At 55.1% G+C, this 18,646-nt stretch overlaps 1 protein-coding gene across 1 annotated transcript; it reads left to right on the top strand.

The window, feature by feature from the left end:
* The first annotated feature begins 359 nt into the window (after positions 1 to 359).
* LOC138818220 (eEF1A lysine and N-terminal methyltransferase) lies at positions 360 to 15,431 on the top strand. The gene is made up of 8 exons (XM_070009229.1): positions 360 to 751; positions 2,391 to 3,156; positions 4,908 to 5,107; positions 7,061 to 7,256; positions 8,750 to 8,920; positions 10,428 to 10,646; positions 12,910 to 13,041; positions 14,965 to 15,431. The coding sequence occupies exons 1-8, from the start codon at positions 581 to 583 to the stop codon at positions 15,237 to 15,239; spliced, it is 2,130 nt and encodes a 709-aa protein (XP_069865330.1). The 5' UTR covers positions 360 to 580; the 3' UTR covers positions 15,240 to 15,431.
* The last annotated feature ends 3,215 nt before the right edge of the window (positions 15,432 to 18,646 follow it).

The raw sequence follows: 18,646 nt of genomic DNA, 5'->3' as shown, positions 1-18,646 counted from the left end.
CCCGGACAGGCCCCGCCCCGGCCCCGCCCCTTCCCGGACAGGCCCCGCCCCGGCCCCGCCCCGGCCCCGCCCCTTCCAGGACAGGCCCTGGGCCCCGGCCCCGCCCATTCCCGGACAGGCCCCGCCCCGCCCCCGGCCCCGCCCATTCCCGGCCCCGCCCCCGGCCCGGGACAGCCTCCGGCCCCGCCCCCGCCACGCCCCATCCCGGCCCCGCGTCTTACGTCAGCAGTGCGCACCGCTGCGACGCAGCCGCCAGTAGCTGCGAGACTTAGCGTGTCCCAGCCAATGAGATGTCAGGAAGGAGCCGCGGTGACCAATGGGATGCTGGGATCGCCTGGGAGGCTGCCCAATCACGAGGCCTCGCACCGGATATGGTTGCTGAGTTCGGGGACCGAGCTTGGGAAGCGCCTGCACGTGCGGCGCCCGGGAGTGGGCGGTCGGGCGGGCCGGCCGTCAGCGTCTTCCCAGCCCCTTCGCGTTTTGAGCGCCGGGAGGTGGGTCCGCGTGTCCGTCCGTCCGTCCGTCCGTCAGCGGGCGCGGTGCGGCCTCGCGCGGCCCGCCGGGCGTGATCGCCAGGCGCATGGCGGGCGCGGGGAGCGCGGGTCTCCTGCCGAAGAGCTCCCGGGACTTCGGCTCGGCGGACTACTGGGAGAAGTTTTTCCAGCTGCGGGGCAAGAAGGCTTTCGAGTGGTACGGGAGCTACCTGGACCTGTGCGGGCTGCTGCACAAGTACATCCGGCCCCGGGAGAAGGTGAGGGCGCGGCGGGGCGCCCGGGGGCGCGGCGGGGCCGGGGAGACGGGGGGCGTGGTGGGGCCGATGGCGGGGCCGGGGAGACGGGGGGGGGGGGCGCCGCGGGGCCGATCGCGGGGCCGGGGAGGACCGCCCGCAGGCCGCCCTGCGCCCCTCCGGCGCTGACACCCGCGGTGGGCCGGCCTCGCCGCCCCGCCCGCCCCGTCTCGGGGTCCCGGGCGCGCCTCCAGGCGTGCGCGTGTGGAGCCGCCGATTGCTCCCGCCGCTCCCGCGCGGGCGCGGAACACGCACACTCGTGAGAGTGGGTGGCACAGGGGGCGATGTGCGGGACGCAGCCCTGCGGGAGCCAATGCGAGCCCTGAGCACCGGGCGCGCGCGGGAATACCGCCTCGGAATGGGTTTGTGCGTGCGGAGACCTGACTAGAACCAGGGGAGACCGGGAGCGTTGGTGGAGGAAGCCTCCGTGCTAAGCCGAGTGTGAGCGTGAGTGTGAGCGTGAGTGTGAGCGTGTGTGTGAGCGTGTGTGTGCACATTCCTCCAGGTCTCATAACCGGAGGTGAGTATTCGGGCACCTGGTGTGCCTTGTTTGGTCTCAGTCTTGGGACCTGAGCGTCGGTGCTCAAGGCTGGTGCTCTACCACTTGGACCACAGCTCCATTCACGGACTTTCCTGCCCCCGCTGCCTTTGAACGGTGGTCCTCAGCCTCCTGAGTAGGAGCCCGAATGGCCTGAGCCGCCAGCACCCAGCAGTCCCGCACATGTTTGTCTTCCAGGTGACCTGGGAGACCGCACTGTAAGTGGTCCCTGAGGTTTAAGCTCGGGTTTGTGCCCGAGCTTACACACTTCCCATCAAGTCATGCGTTAGCCAGAGATAGTAACATGCGAGCAGAATTTTGAAGAATAGATTAGAGATGGCTCCACAGAAAGGGAGTCAACAGTTTGTGTTTTAAGTTGGCTTCCGAAATACCATGAGGTAAAATCTGATGGGTGCAAAATTTGAACCCTCACAAGATATAGTTTGTTACCTGTGAAGCCAAAGGCACTAATGGATGGATGAAATTGGGAGTAAAACAAGATCCTAACTATAACTAATGAGTTTGGATTCTGTGATTTCGTGGTAATTTCTGAGTACTGTGTGCTCTGTTTCAGAGAAAAGGAATACGATATTGTTTCTACAGCACACAGCCTCATTCTCACATGACCTATTTTGTTGCTAAGTGTGGTTTTCACTAGTGATAAGAGTCAACTGTAAAGTTGCCTTTTTCGTGACAATATCATCTCTGTCTTCTGAAACCCGGAACAGCCAAGATCACTGTAGCTTCTTGAAATATTTGAAGCAGATTCCTTAGCTTTGATTAACTTCCTCTTATTTATGTATTTATTTATGTATTGTTGTGCCAGTACTGGGCTTGAACTCAGGGCTTGGGTGCTGTCCTGAGCTTTTTGGCTCAACTACTTTTCTTCTCTGCCTCTTGAGCCACAGCTCCACTTCCAGCTTTTTTGGTACCTAATTGGAGAGTCCCATAGTTCCCTGCCCAGGCTGGCTTTGAACGGGTGATCCTCAGAGCTCAGTTTCCTGAGGCACCGGACACCCTCCTTTTATCGGTTTTTGTGTGTGTCTGTGTGTGTTTTTCCTCTAGGTTCTGGTGATCGGGTGTGGCAACTCGGAGCTGAGTGAGCAGCTGTATGATGTGGGTTATCAGGATATAGTGAACATTGACATCAGCGAGGTCGTCATCAGACAGATGAAGGAGCGCAATGCCAGTCGAAGGCCCCGGATGAGCTTCTTGAAGATGGACATGACACAGATGGAGTTTCCCGACGCCTCATTCCAGGTGGTGTTGGACAAGGGCACCCTGGATGCTGTCCTGACAGGAGAGGAGGAGGAGACCCTGCAGCTGGTGGACAGGATGCTGGCCGAGGTGGGCCGTGTCCTGCAGGTGGGCGGTCGCTACCTCTGCATCTCCCTGGCCCAGGCTCACATCCTGAAGAAAGCAGTGGGTCACTTCTCTCGGGAGGGGTGGATGGTGCGGGTGCATCAAGTCGCCCGCGGCCGGGACCCCGCGTTGGAGGCAGAGCCTCAGTTCTCCCTGCCTGTCTTTGCGTTCATCATGACCAAGTTCAGGCCCGTCCCTGGCGCGGCCCCCCAGATCTTTGAGCTGTGTGCTCAGGAGCAGGGCCAGCCCGTGCGGCTGGACAGTGCCGAGCGGCTGGCGGCGGCCGTGCGTGAGCAGCAGCAGCATGCCTGGCTGTGTGGGCAGCTGCGCGCGGCCGGGGCCGGGCTGGGGAGGAGCGTGTCTCTGGACCTGTGCAGTGGCCACACGGGCGAGCCACGCTACACCCTCCACGTGGTGGACAGCCCCTCCGTGAAGCCAGCGCGGGACAACCATTGTGCCATTTTCATCAGTGAGTCGGGACGGCTCCCTCTCCTTCCCTGGAGGGGCTGGGGCTGGAGCTGGGCTTGATGGATGGGTATGGCTCGGTGTGTTCGTCTTTCTGATTTTCAGAGAGTGCTATCTCCAGAGCGTTAGGCCAGGGCTCCCCACGTGTGCTTAGATTGGAGGCTGCTTCCGTGGGGTGTGAGAGTGGATCTGTGTAGGGAGGAGCACAGAGGTCTGTCTGGTAGCTAATACACCACGCGGGCCTGTTGGCTACTGCGCTGTGGGGTAGGTTCTGGCCCCAGCGCTGGCCTCTGAACTGTGGGGTGTGAGCAGCCTGTGCTTCTCTGCAGATTTTAGGGAGGCGGTTCAGTGTAGCACCTGAAAAAAAAGTAAGCTCTGGAAACAAGACTGCATTGCAGTCCTGGCGAGGTTCCTTGCTGATAGTGCCGTGTCAGACAAGCTGATTTTATTGTGGGTACCTCCATTTCCTCCTCGATGAAATGGGGTTTAACTCTTCTGTAGTTGCAAGAAGTCCCTGGCGTGGTTGGGAGAATAGCTCAGATGGAAGAGTGTTTGTCTAACATGCAGGAGGGCCCCAGTTCAAGCCCTAATCTCACGGCCTGGGGGTACACACTGCTGAGTTTAAACCCTAGCCCTGCCAGAGAGGTTGTGCTTGGTATATGATATGATAAATGCTTTGTAAAAGTGCTATCAAAGAGTAAAAGATGCCTTGCTTACCTAATGAGGGTCAGGAGATAGCATGAGGACATGCTTCGGTTGTAGGAAATTCTAAACAAATGCTAGGTGCTAACAGTCGTGCGGGTGATTTGTTTCTTTGTCTGTGTGTTTTTTAGTCGGTCATGGGGCCTGAACTCTGGGCCTGAGCACTGTCCCTCAGCGCTTCAGCTCAAGGCTAGCGCTCTGCCACTTGAGCCACAGCGCCACTTCTGGCTTTTTCTGCTTATGTGGTGCTGAGGAATCGAACCCAGGGCCTCATGCATGCAAGGCAAGCGCTCTACCACTGAGCCACTTTCTCAGTCCCCGGTGATTTGTTTCTTGACAACAGGGCTGTTTTCCCAAGTATTCTGTGATCCTATCTGTCCTCGTTTGGGAGAGGATCGTGTACTGGATGTGAGCCTGAGCCGGGTGGGCTGCCTGGGTCTCGGTGCAGCCTGCCATTTCCCAGCCATATGAATTGACTTGAATCACGCAGTTTCTGTGCCTCAGTTCCCTTTCCCTTCTTCTTCTTCTTTTTTTTTTTTTGGGTCCGGTCATGGGGCCTGAACTCTGGACCTGGGCGCTGTCCCTCAGCTCTTCAGCTCGAGGCTAGCGCTCTACCACTTGAGCCACAGCGCCACTTCCGGCTTTTTTCTTTTTGCTTATGTGGTGCTGAGGAATCGAACCCAGGGCCTCAGGCATGCAAGGCAAGCGCTCTACCACTGAGCCACCTTCCCAGCCCCTTCTTTTTTTTTTAAACGAGGAGAATGCCACCTGAGTCTCGGGTGTTGTGAAGATCTATCACTTTATATTTGTAAACTGCGTGGAGTCACACCTGGTGTGGAGAAAGCATTGACAGTAATCGCCTTTGTTGCTCCCTTCCGCCATGCCTGCACTCTGACGCACCTTGGGTCCTGTCGCGTGTCCCGTGGGCTCCTTTGCGCTGAGGGTTGTGTGCTGGGGTGTCAGCAGCCCCTGTGTGGGTCACGCGGGGAGTACACTGCTGTGGGTCTGACCGCTCCGGCCAGGTCTCTCTGTGAGCACGTCCCTCCTTTTCAGTCCCCCAGGGCCGTGAGACCGAGTGGCTCTTCGGCACGGAGGAAGGCCGGAAGCAGTTGGCAGCTAGCGCGGGCTTCCGGAGGCTGATCACGGTGTCCCTCCATCGAGGTCAGCGGTACGACGGCATGGACAGCATTCAGGCGGAGCTGTCGGCCAGCGTCATGGAGCTGGTCCCAGCCAGAATGCCCTCCCAGCAGAAGGTACCGAGTGCGGCGGATAGCAGCCTTCCCTGATCTCTGCACACACCCTAGCAGCCAGGAGGGCAGAAGGAGCCTTGGAAGAACGGGAATCTGACCTTAGTTTGGTCCTTTGAGGTGTGTTAGCTTAGCATTAAACGGGCAGAAAACATTTTCTTGTGGGGTGCTGGGGTCTCACTCCTGAAATCCTAGCTACTCAGGAGGCTGAGAACTGAGGACCATTGTTTGAAGCCTGCCTGGGAAGAAGAGTCTGTGCAATGCTTATCTCCAATTAGCCAGCAAAAAGCTGAAAGTGGAGACGTGGCTGCAGTGGTAGCGCGTCGGAGGCAAGCACGAAAGCCAAGTGAGCACAGGAGGCCCTGGGTCCCGGCTCAGGACCGGCACCAAGGCAGCCAGCAGAACCCAAGACAACAACAGGACAGTCTCCTGCCCTGGAGCAGAGACACAAAGTTGAATAGTTGCTTTTGTTAAGAACCATAGCAGCATGGTTGTGCATGCATGCGTGTCTGTCTGTCTGCCTGCCTGCCTGCATAGAGATGACAAGATGGAGATGTTGTCTATCTTGCTGCCTCTAGCTCTTCAAACTGCTGATTGTTGAGACTGTTTCTCTTTGCTTGCTTTTGAAAAAGACATCTTCCGGACCCAAAAAAAAAGAAAAGAAAAAGTCATCTTCACCTGTCTTGCTCCTCTGAACTGTGATTATCTGAGGTATAAAATGAAAAGGACCCAACAGCTCAGTGCGATTTCAGAGTATTAGCATTGCTGGCTTTACAGTGGCAAAATCAGTTATACCTTCTACCTTGACATCTTGTCAGTTACTCAGTTACATGAGTAATTGACAGGCAGCTTTATTTATTTTTTGACAGATGGAAAAGCCCATGTATCTGGAGGACTACTGTAAAAGTGCAAGTCCCTTACTGGGCATGAGTGGCTCACGCCCGTAATCCTAGCTCCTCGGGAGGCTGAGATCTGAGGATCAGGGTTGGAAGCCAGCCCAGGCAGGAAGGTCTGTAAGCAAGCACCAGAATAGCTGGGAGAGGAGCTGGGACTTAAGTGGTAGAGCTGCTAGCCTTGAGCGGGAAAGCTCAGGGACAGTGCCTTGACAGTTCAAGCCCCAGGACCAGCACAAACACATACAAAAGAAATACAAACCCTGCGTTTCCAGACCATGGACAAATGTGTGCTTGATTTTTCCTGGCTGAGTTGGTATCCAAGAGCCAGACATTATGTCAGGGAGACCCAGATCCTCTGGAAGCTTCCTCTGTGATCTTCTCTGAAAGGTCAGAAATTGCTGATAATTAGGAGGTAGCCTTGATGGCATTTATGGTGGTAAATGTGTATAATTTCGGCATTTGGAAAGGAGGATCACAGGTTTGATGCCAGCCTAGGCTACATTGTAAGACCCTGTCTCAAAACATAAAGAGGAAAAGAAATAGTTGTAAAGGTGGTGGAGGAGGTAAGAAGTTTTAGAGGGAAATACATATTTCTCCTAAGGTTAACAAAAATTTGAATAAAGAAAATAACTGGGGGAACAGAAATACTTGCAGATTTAGGGGGTGTTTCCCCCTCTTCGTGGCCATTACCCGTATCCAGATTCCTCCTAAATGCCCCTTCCTGAGGCTTCCTTCTAGCTTTTATTATTATTATTTTTTCATTCTCCTGGGCATTGAGAGGTCTTTTAGTGGTTACGAATGAGTTCTTACATTTTTGGTGGGAAGAATTAATTATATTTCAATCGTAGTTCAGGAGATGTTTTTGCAGTCACAATTTGCAGAAGGTGAATTGAACTTGTAAAGACCTGGCAGACAAGAAGCGTAGTAGATGGCAGGTCTTCAGGGTCGCTCGCTCTCCACAGCCCTGGCAGGAGGTCCTCTTGTTGATACCCAGCAAGGGATGGGTGGCTTCTCGTGTTTCCTAACTGAGCTGGTGTGTCCTTGTCTCTGGCCGTGTCTCCAGGTGCCCTTTCTATCTGTGGGGGGGGACATCGGTGTCCGGACCATCCAGCACCAAGCCTGCAGCCCCCTGAGCGGCGAGTATGTCATCGAAGACGTCCAAGGGGACGACCGGCGATTCTTTCGGCGGCTGATCTTCCTCAGCAGCAGGAACGTGGTGCAGTCTGAGGCCCGGCTGCTGAAGGACGCGTCTCATAGAGGTGAGGCGTCGTAGGCCCGGCCGTGGGAGCCGCCGGGTGGGTGAGGGGAGGAGAGGCTAATGGCGTGAGGTGACACCGGTGCAGGTGGGAAGCTGGGGCCTGTGTCCCATGCCACGCGGCTGCCAGGACAGCCCGTCTTACCGCCCGGGGCCTCCGGGCGCTGGCGGCGAGCGGCAGAGGGCGGGTATTTCTTTCCTTCTGAAATGATAGGGAGCGGGCGTGGTCTGCCAGAGTGAGTGTGGTGATACTTCAGAGCCTTCAAGTCTGCACGGATGCTCGGGAGGTGACCCAGCAGCCAGGGCTTTGCTGGCCTCTGTCGCCCACCTCACCTGCTGGAGAGGGGCTTTTGAATTTTGTTTTTTGTCGATCATGGGCTTCAACTCAGGGCCTGAGCACTGTCTCTGAGTTCTTTTGCTCAAGGCTAGTGTTCTACCATTAGTGTTCTACCCAAAGGCCACTTCTGGCTTTTTCTGCTTATGTGGTGCTGAGGAATCGAACCCGGGGCCTCATGCATGCTAGGCAAGCGCTCTCCCGCTGAGCCACCCTCCCACCCATGTATTTTGTCTTAAGTCACCTAACTAATGCTGTCCCTATTTCTTTAGAACTCAGTTTTCTTATGTACCAAGAACTGGAAAGATAGGTTGTTGTAAAAGCTAAAAGATAAAAGTTTTGGTACAGTAATTGGCACAGAATAGGTTAGTAGCTGTACATCTTCTCTAGAAGTATTTAGGAGTACGCTTTTCTCCATCAGTGCATTAATCCCTCAGAAGGGTGTTACTTGGGCTTGAACTCGGGGAGTTGAGCTCTTGCTTGGCTCTTTTGCTCAAGGCTGGTACTCCATCCCATAAGCCACACTTCCACTTGTGACATTTTGCTGTTCATTTGCGGTTAAGAGTCTCATAGTCTTTGAACCTCAAATCTTAGCCTCCTAAGTAGCTAGGATTATAAGCATGAGCCACCAGTACCTGGCAAGGTGGTCTTTTTTTTTTTAAACCAGTTACTTATTTTTTATTAGTCTGAATTAGTCGTCCAAAGGCGTTTCATTTCAGCGCGCACGTTTATGTGTACAGTGATCTTGATCAGAGTTCTCTCTTCTGTCATTCTCCCTTTCCCTTCCCAAGCCAGTCTCATCAGATCTTGCTTCGCTGCCATGCAGGTACCTGAAGGATTGTGACTGTATTTGCCTGGGTGCTGACTCTAAGCTTCTTTTGCTTAAGGCTAGGGCTCTTGAGCTACAATGCTACTTCCAGCTTTTTCTGAGTAGTTTATTGGAGATAAGAGTCTCACAAATGTTCCTGCCCAGGCTGTACTCAGATCCCGGCCTCCTCATTAGCTAGGATTACAGGTGTGAACACCCAGCAAATTCTTGTCTCTTTAACAGTTGGCTTTCAAGTCCGTTCAAGCCAATACCTGCACACTGATACCTGTAACCTTTACTTCCAAGGACTAGAGTAAGAAGCATACTATTTCATTAGTGTAAATCTCTCATCCAGCCCAGAAGAAACGGAAAAAGGAAAAGAAGAAGCAGCGATCTACTACGAATGCTTCCGAAGACCTCCCTCCTGCCCCTGGGCAGTCCATCGATAAGAGTTACCTCTGCTGTGAGCACCACAAAGCCATGATCGCTGGCCTCACCCTGCTCAGGAACCCGGAGCGCCTCCTAGGTAAGCGAGATGCCACCGCCCGCCACAAGGGGCAGCCTGGGAGCCCAGAGAAGTAGCTGGGCAGTGATTGCAAACTGGCAGTCAGGAGTCTCTAGGTGTTTCAGCCTGTCATCTTGAAATGGCTGCATGTGTTGAAGCATAAGTCCTTCCTTCCTTCCTTCCTTCCTTCCTTCCTTCCTTCCTTCCATTTCCTTTTTTCCTTTCTCCCTCCCTCCCTTATTCCTCCCTCCCTTCTTTCTCTCTCCCTCCCTCCTTCCCTCCCTCCTTCTCCTTCCCTCCCTCCTTCCCTCCCTCCTCTCCCTCTCTCTGCCTCCCTCCCTCCTTCCCTTCTTCCCTCCTTTCCTCCCCCCTTTCCCCCCTCCTTCCTTCCCTTCTTCGCTTCCTTGCTTTCCAGTCTAAGGGCCTGGGCAGTGTTCCTGAGCTTTTGTGTTCAAGGTAGACACACTACCACTTGAGATACAGCTCTGTTTCTGGCTTTTTGGTGGTTAATTGGAGATCATATTATAGACCTTCTCGCCTGGACTGGCTTTGAACCTCGATCTTCAAATCTCAGCCTCTTGAGTAACTAGGATTACAGGTGTGAGCCACTGGCACCCAGCCTTTTCATTTCTTTTGAAAATTAAGATATAAAAAAATTACCAACTAGGAATGAAAAGTGTTTGGATTAAGTACTCAGTTTGATGAAATTTTACGTTTTATATATCCATGTTAACTAGATTTAAAAATTAGATGTCCGGAGCCTTTGATACTGTGGTTTTTCAGTAGTGTATTCCTTGAGCACAAGATGAAAATTGTTGAATTTTAACCTAAAAATCCTTATTATGGTCAGTGCAGAGATAGTTTTATGACTATCTGGATCCAACCTCATTAGCAAATAAGAACATGTTTCACACTTAGAAATGTTTTTGCCTGAAGTCCTCAAATACCCCTACTGAAATGCTCTATGTTATGTGCCTAAAATCTCATTTCTTAGCTTTAATCCTAGGGTCTAGCTCCTTTCAGTGATTGTCCTGTCTTGCGTCCCTTCTTCTGTGGTTGCTGAGTTTCTTTGTGATTAGGGCTAGGACCTGGGCCTTCAACGTTTTCTTGGGATGTACAAAACTGGACAGATGACCCTTATTTGGTCAGGATGTCTGAAAAGGCAGTTCCGGACTGTGGAGTCCAGAGTCAGTCAAGGGGCATCGCCCCTGCCCTACGGTATGATCACGAATAAGGGAATGGGGCTATTGTTCTCCATCTCCTGTGATGTGGGGGTCTCCAGGAAATCTTCTGATACCGTGAAGCAGAGTGCTTAGGGATCTTTAAGAGCCCATAATGCTAACTCATGAAACATCTTCAGGGTCAGTTTTCAGGTGTCAGTTGACTCTCAGCTTTCTGGTCTGAGGGAGGGAGGCCAGTGCTTTGAGCCTTGCTTGTTTGTGAGCTGCGCTGACACCCCGTCCTTCAGTCCCCCCTCGGGGGGCGCCGCACTCTGGCAGGGCATGGCAACGCCTCTCTCTCCCCACAGACAGCCCCCTGGCCTTGCTGGTGGTGGGCCTGGGTGGAGGCAGCCTCCCCCTGTTCGTCCACGACCACTTCCCAAAGTCCTGCCTGGACGCCGTGGAGATCGACCCCTCCATGTTGGAAGTGGCCACCCGGTGGTTTGGCTTCTCGCAGAGTGACCGGATGAGAGTCCACATTGCAGACGGCCTGGATTATATTACCAGCCTGGCGGGGGCAGAAGGAGGTACTGAGTGGGACGCGTGGAGGGGTGCTAGCAGACACTGGCCCGAAGGCCCCCGGAATTCCTCTCCCAGGTGTTGGCATCGTCCTTGCCGTCTGGTGATTGGTAGATGGGTCCCTATTGGTTGGCGTCTGCTTAGTGCAGTGCTGAGGACCGGAGGGAGGACTGTGGCGGCCTTCGGGTTCTGACACACCAGTGTGCCGACCCTTGACCCTTGACCCTTGACCTTGCCACTCCTCACCCTTGCAAGGGAGTGGAAGCATAGCTGGTACGCGAAAAGGGAAGAAAAATGTGGAAACAGCTGAGGTGGCTGTTGAGGCGTTTCGTGAACCTTCAGCTGAAGGTGGAGTCAGTCAGACACAGGGGTGCGCAGCGTCCGCGCAGCTCCGCGCGTCGGCTCAGGACAGTTGACAGTACCCGCAGACACAGTTTTCATTGTCCCAGAAGTGGGGGGTGGGGAGGCAGCTGCTCCGGGTGTGGAGAGGCTCTGAGTGGCTCCAGGTCCCCCCCTGCCCCTCCTTCCCCCCTCCCTTCCCCCTCCCCCTCCCTTCCCCCTCCCCCTCCCTCCCCCTCCCCCTCCCTCCCCCTCCCCTCCCCCCTCCCCCTCCCTCCCCCCTCCCCCTCTCTCCCCCTCCCCTCCCCCTTCCCCCTCCCTCTCCCCTCCCCTCCCTCCCCCCTCCCCCTCCCTCCTTCCCCCCTCCTTCCCCCTTTCCTCCCCCCTCCCCCCTCCTTCCCTCCTCCTCCCCCCTTCCCTCCCCCCTCCCCTCCCTCCCCCTCCCTCCCCCTCCCCCGCCCCGGGCGGCAGGCACAAGCCTTGGCAGCACTGCCCGCGTGGGGCCGTGCTGAGGCTGAGCCAGCCCAGTGCAGCCGTGACTTGTTGCTAGTCCTCCCGCTGCTGGAATTAAGGCTCCGTTCTGCTCTGATTGTACCCTGGACTTAGGTAAAGGCCTGTTCATTTCTTCCTAGCACTGGGAACTGCTCTGCCCCTTTCGTAGCTCTGTAGCTGGGCTCCCCGGGGAGCTCTGGCTGCCTTCCTGGTCTGCCTGCTCAGTCACCCCGAGGCTAGGCCGTCTTTCCTGAAGGCCTGCAGGGAGGCGTGGGGGCTGGGATGCACAGGTGGCAGTCTTGAGGTTTCCCTTGCCACCTGAACTTCCCTCAGACTCTTCCGGTTCCATCACTGTCAGGCCGAAGACGGCCAAACCACGCGGAGCGTCTGTCAGGTGTGTGGTAGACCGTCTTCGGTTACCCCTGGTGCCCTGCTGGCGTTGCAGGCGGCATCCAGCGCTGGGTCCTGACCGCTGTGCTGACTCCACCTTCAGATTCTGTGAGGGCCACGGCTTGCCCTTGCATGTCGGCCTGCCAAATAGTTTTTGTTTTTGTGGGATTTTTTTGTTGTTTTTGCACAGAAACCAAAATCAAGGCTAGTGTAAGGGTTCAGCGGTAGAGTGCTTGCCTACCTTGTGCAGGATCCTGGATTCAGGGTTGAGCGCCGAGACCAGGCAGGGTAATCAACATCCGATCAAGTCTACATCAGTTCTTGGCATGCCACGCCCCAGAGCGCACCCCGATGGCAGAGTCACCAGCTCAGGTTACGGCGCGCCGGAAAGCAGCCGAGTCCCTGAGGCTGCCGCCTGCGGCCGCTTGCACATCTTGAGAAGGAGCAGATCACGTTCTTTCTCATCCACTCAGTAAGATCATTTGTCTCTTGAGCCAGCTCTTGCTCCAGGAACTGGAAGAGATACTGCTGACTTCCAGTGTCACTGTGTTGACTTCTCTCCTGGAACAGGAGCTGTTTTCAGAGTTGAGGAAGTGACTCTTGGCCGGGCCAGCGCTTAAATGCCTACTCGGCTGCTTTGTCTCGATCACCAGTTCTCAGCCCCACTAGAGAGCAAGAAGAAAATTCCAGAAGAAAATTCCCATCTCTTTTTTTCATCTACTTCCCACCATCCCAGAATTTTTTCCTTGGTCAGGGATGTAATCTACATTTTCTTAAGGATGTAGACACTTTTCAAGCTGATTCTAAGATTCTGCCAGGGTTGACTCTCCCCGCGCCCTTCCCTCCCCCCCAGCCCCAGTACAGTATGTAATATTTCGCCTAGGATGGGCCCTTGGTTTGCACCCGTGGAGGGCGCGTTTGGATGTGTGGCGGTTCACCGTGGGACGGTTAACTCCAATGGCAAGGATTCCTGGGCAGGGACATCAGTGGTCTGGGCAAATCACGTCCTCCTTCTTAGCTTTTGTGGCCAGTCTTGCTTCTCTTTTCCAGCCCGGCCCGCCTATGACGTGGTAATGTTTGACGTAGACAGCAAGGACCCAGCCGTGGGGATGAGCTGCCCACCCCCGGCGTTCGTGGAGCTGTCTTTCCTGCAGAAGGTCAGAAGCCTCCTGACTCCTGAAGGTATGCTGCAGCACACGTCGGACAACTACAGAAGGAAGAGCGGGCGGGCTTAGAAACAATCTTTACTTTGATTAAAAAGAAAAAAAAAATGCAGGCAGCAGCAAGGCTCGGTGGCTCACACCTGCAGTCCTAGCTACTCAGGAGGCTGAGATCCAAAGAACCTGAGTCAGAGCCAGCCCTGGCAGGCACGTTGGTAGGACTCAGTTACCACCAGTTACCAGCGCCTGGCTGTGGTGTTCGTTTATACGTGACTGCACATCTCCACTGTCAGGGCGGGGGTGGTTTCCGGTTTGCAGGTGTGAACCTTCTCGTCTAGTCCACACCGTTGGGTGGAGTATTTGAGTCTCTTGGGTGTACACACAGCGTGGTTTGTACTGTGCACATTCGTAGACCCTGCCACACACGCACGGTGCGATACTGGCGACCACTGGAGTGCTTCATCTACTCTGAGCTGGGGAGAGAGCATGCGGAAGGCTTGCTCCTACTCTTCCTTTTCTATTTTTTTTTTTTTTTTGGGTCCGGTCGTGGGGCCTGAACTCTGGGCCTGGGCGCTGTCCCTCAGCTCTTCAGCTCAAGACTAGCGCTCTACTACTTGAGCCACAGCGCCACTTCCGGCTTTTTTCTTTTTTCTTATGTGGTGCTAAGGAATCGAACCCAGGGCCTCATGCATGCAAGGCAAGCGCTCTACCACTGAGCCACCTTCCCAGCCCCTACTCTTCTTTTTCTTGACAGTACTGAGGTTTGAACTCACATGTTGCTAGGCGGATGCTCTACCACTGAGCCACCTGTCCAGCTCTGAAGCTCTCAATCTCCAAAGTCACAGCCCTCTAGGTCTTTTTTTTGGGGGGGGGGAGGGGGGTCCAGTAGTGGGGCCTGAACTCTGGGCCTGGGCGCTGTCCCTCAGCTCTTCAGCTCAAGGCTAGCACTCTGCCACTTGAGCCACAGCACCACTTCTGGTTTTCTTTTGGGTTTATTGGAGATAAGAGTTTCACTGAGTTTCCTGCCCGGGCTGGCTTTGAACTGCGATCCTCAGAGCTCGGCCTCCTGAGTAGCTAGGATGACAGGTGTGAGCCACCGACACCCGGCTCCCTCTAGGTCTTGGACTTGGTGTCAAGTCCTGTGGTGCCCTGGGCTTAATTAGGACTTGAGTCGCTCTGGGTGGCCTTCTCGCTCACTAGCCGGTGAGCGCCCGTGCGGTGTCGGGCTAGGACGCAGCAGCCTGTGGAGCTGATCAAGTGTTATTTTCTTGGAGATGTGAATTACTATTTTTTTGTGTGTGGGGGATTTGAACTTGGGACTTGTGCCTGTTAGGCAATTGCTCTGTTTGCTTGAGCCACGTCTTTATAGTCTTTTTCACTCCGGCAGAGACAGGGTCCTACTTTTTACCCAGACTGGCCTGAATTGCACTGCTTTTATTTGTGCTTATGTTGTACCAGAGATGGCAGGCATGTACCACTGTACCCAGCCCTTCCTGTTGAGATGGAGGTCTCGCAAACGTCTTTTACCTGGGTTGGCTTTGATCTGCAGCCTTCCTGATCTCAGTCCCCTACAGAGCTGTTGGTGCCTAGCTGTTGGTTTTGGAAACTTGCTGTCCAGTCTGGCCTCAAATTGCAATTTTCCTGATCTCTGCCTCCCAGATAGTTAGGATTACAGATGTGAGCCGTCGGTGCCCAGTTAGTGACTTCTTTATCAGAACAGTTCATTGGGAAACCGAGGCATAGAGAATGGGAATGCGTTGGCCACACAGAAGAGCAAGAAGGAAGGTGGATGTGTCTTCTGAAGTCTTCTCAGCAAGCTTCCTGCCGCGGTGGCCCTGTCTGCTTAGCCATAGCATCCGTGGGCCGGCGGCCGGCCTTCCCCAACACGACCCTTGTCTCTGTCTCGTCTGCTGATCTGTGCTCCTCTACTCTTCCCACGCTGCAGGCGTCTTCATCCTCAACCTCGTGTGCCGAGACTCGGGGCTAAAGGAGTCTGTTCTGGCGGACCTCAAGGCGGTGTTCCCTCTCCTGTATGTCCGGCGAATCGAGGGAGAGGTGAACGAGATCCTGTTCTGTCAGCTGTCCCCGGAGCAGAAACTCGCCACCCCAGAGCTCCTGGACATGGCCCAGACCTTGGAGCGGACCCTGAAGAGGCCTGGGAGGGGTTGGGATGACAGCTACGTCCTGTCGGATATGCTCAAGACTGTGAAGATCGTGTGAGGGCTGTGGCCGGCGGCCGCCTCAGCCCAGCTCACCTCCAGCTCCCGGTCCACCTGCCGCTGAGGGAGCCCCGTCCCTGCACGATACTTTTAGACCTTGGCATTTTTCTTGGTTTCATACTCGGCTACATGCAGCCTGCAGCTTGTAAGGTTGCCTGAAGACCTGGGAAAATAAAAGTCCTGCCCTTCCTCACAGGGTCTCAGTATAGAGTCCGTGCGTGGGACCCAAGTGCCCCATGCCCGGCCTCGCCCTGCCCTCCTTGGTATCGTAGCTTGGCTGACTTTATTGTCCACAACGTATCCTCCTTTGCTAGGGCTCCCAGAGACCCTGTGTGCCCTAAGGAGCACATGTCCAGTGCCTGGTGCCCGGTGCCCGGTGGGGGCTGGAGACTGTGCTGGTTGCACCTCTGTTTATTGGTTTGTGTTTGCGTTAGCGCTCTCTCGGTTCTGGAGGGAAAAGCAGAGCACTCTTGTTCGGGCTGACAAATGTAGGGGAAAAAATATACATTTTATATATACATACATCATCTATGTACATTATAAATACATTATCTATATATTGTATGATATGTAAGTCCCCACAAAAGGCGCCATTTCCCATCCTTCAACACGGTTGTCACAGTTCTATTGGAAAAGGAACTATTGTCCAGAAATACAGACGTGTGCACATGCACACACGTGCACACGCACGCGCAGGTCTCCCCGAGTGGCTGTTCTCTGGTCTCCCCACCTTTCTGCAACGCCTCTGGCGGGAAGGACGCGTTCCCTCTCATCTGCGCTTCGCCTGTCTGTCCGGCGAGCCGCCTGTGCTCGTCCCTGCCCGCAGGCCGCGTGGGCACATGGCCACCGCGGACACCAGGTGGCCTTTGCACGCCAGTCCCCGCTTCCATTCACTACCGCTGGCTTTCCAGGTAGGCCCCCGAGGAAAGGCTTGGGGTGGAGATGTCAGCTGGTCGCAGGCGCCTCGTGCAGCAGGCTCACCTCGTCCAGGCTTGCCACCGCTGCCAGTGCCTCCCGACCGCAGCAGCTGCCGTAAGCCTGACCCTGTGATTGACGAGAAATGGCCGCCAGAGGCCAGCAAACCTTTCACCTCTCGGCAGAGCGTGATTGAACCAAAGGTGAAGCAGTATGATTTGGTGGATGGGAGAGAAATTTAATAAGAGATCTGTGCTTTCTGCAGGTGGAACTGTCAGAAAAATCATCCCAATCTTAGGGATTTGTCAGCTCACTGTTCAACAGCTTCCTTTAACCCAGTGGCCCAAGCCATGCTAGTTTTCTCAGTGGGGTGGGTGTTTGCCGCTGGTCCTGTTATTGCGTAGGAGAGGCCTGGCAGACCCATGTCTCTGCTTCTTGTTTATGCTTCATATACTGAGTGACAACACATGCCAGACCCTATGTAAACAACTGTAAGCTGAGCCGGGCGCCAGTGGCTTACACCTGTAATCCTAGCTACTCAGGAGGCTGAGATCTGAGGATCATGGTTCAAAGCCAGCCCGGGCAGGAAACTTCATGAGACACTTACCGCCAATAAACTCAGGAAACCAGAAGTGGCACTGTGACTCAAGTGGTAGAGTGCTCACCTTGAGCTGAAGAGCTGAGGGACAGCGCCCAGGCCCAGAGTTCAAGCCCCACGACCAACAACGACAAGAAAGTGCCAATCAAAACCCATCTTCAAGTCATATTCAACTTGGGGGCCAGAAAGCTATATCCTACCCTAGAGGATAGTTCTAGGGGAACATCAGAATGTCCCAGAGTCTGACGTACTCAGGCTTGGAGTGAGCTCACAAGGAACAAGCTACAAGTCACCAGGTGGTGGGGACGGGCACGTGCTTGCGTGGATCCACGTGCTACGCTCCGCACGCGTCCTCAGCCGCTGTAAGAGCTGGCCACAGCAGGTGGGCTTGGGTGGGGCCGCCCACCGGCCTCCCTGAGGGAGGTTGGGAGGATGGCCCAGGCCCTCACGAGGGTCTTCCCACCGGTGGGAGCAGGCTCGGAGGTGGCCGCTGCTGGCGCTGGAGGTGGCGCTGGCCGGCTCTGCATGGCGGTGGGCCAGCGGAGCTGAGTGGAGGAGGCCTTCTAGGGAAAAGGTGCTGCTGGCCGTTGTATCGGCTCCCGCAGCGTTGGGAGCTGGTGAGGTCATGCGTTTCCTCTAGTTTAGGTCTGTGGTGACCTCTTCCCACCCCCCAAGGGAACGGGGGGGTAACGAGGTCATTGGTCTGGGGTGCAGCCTGTGCACTGGGATCTAGATCTCTGGGTGATAACTGCTGTACGGCCAAAGGTGGGGACCCCTGGGGTTCGGGGGGATGAGGACAGAGCCGCTTTGCCCTGTGAGGAGACCAGCTTGGCCCGAGTCCCAAGTGAAGCAAGCCCTCTGTAGGCAGAGCCCCGCCCTCGCTGCCCACGCTGAGCCCACGCGAGCTCCTGCCAGGGTGGACCTGGGAGGTCCGTGCGCACAGAGTGACGCCCCAGTATGGCCGGCCAGGCGCGGCCACGCAGCTCAACCCCCGCCGTCCCCACCTGCCTCCCATCACCGTGTCCTGCGGCTGGGACGCAGGGTCATTGGATTTCCCTCTTCTATAGCCACCAGGCACGCTCGTCCCCCTTCTTCTAGAGGTGGTTTGTGCCAGTGTACGGAAAGGATCCGGGAGGAAAGGCACAGCTCTTTCCTGCTGTGGAGACAGTGTGACCTGTTTTGGAAGCCCAGGCACGCCAGGGGTGAGGGTAGCTAGAATGCCACCACCCGGCGACCCTGGGCTCCTCTCAGATCCCTGCCAGGACCCCAAAGGGTCCAGTTTCAATACCATTCCCCCTCCAAGTAACCCTGCTCGGATTCTGCTGGTCTCGCTCAGCTCTGGGCCAGTTCCCATGCTTCCCACTAGATGGCCCTAGAAATCACCCATAAAATTTTCCAAGGCGAAGCAAAACAAGGCCAGGGCGCTGTCTCTCCTGAAGGGCAGGCCCTGGTTCTTTGAAGGCAGATGCCGCCTGATTTTCTCCCATGTCACCCAGTGCACCTGATCTTCCCTCTGTACGAGGAGAGAGCGCTGTGTTCGCTGCGGTCTCTGAAGACAAAGGAACTGGAAGCTAGAAATAAGACATAAAAATATACTACTCATCAGGGTCCAAGTTGATATTCTCTGCAAGGTCTTGGCCAAGATGTAAACATTTTTTTAAATTGAGATATAATAGTTGTATATCTTTATGGGCTGTTTTATGGCAAGCTGATAGAAGCTTGCATCTCCTTACACATGAACCATTTTATGCACTGGGAAATTTCCTACTCTTGGAATAGAGATTGCTTTCACTGACAGAAACCGGAATGAATTCCCCGTCTGTGCTTTGTATTCCTTACTGATCTCCCTGCCTCCCTCCTCCTCGGCGTCTCCAGTCCGTAGTGAACACGATTCC

Source organism: Dipodomys merriami, unplaced genomic scaffold, assembly GCF_024711535.1.
Source record: "Dipodomys merriami isolate MVZ:Mamm:240054 unplaced genomic scaffold, mDipMer1.0.p SCAF_72, whole genome shotgun sequence".
Taxonomy (NCBI): domain Eukaryota; kingdom Metazoa; phylum Chordata; class Mammalia; order Rodentia; family Heteromyidae; genus Dipodomys; species Dipodomys merriami.
This window is presented reverse-complemented; position numbering and strand designations above follow the sequence as displayed.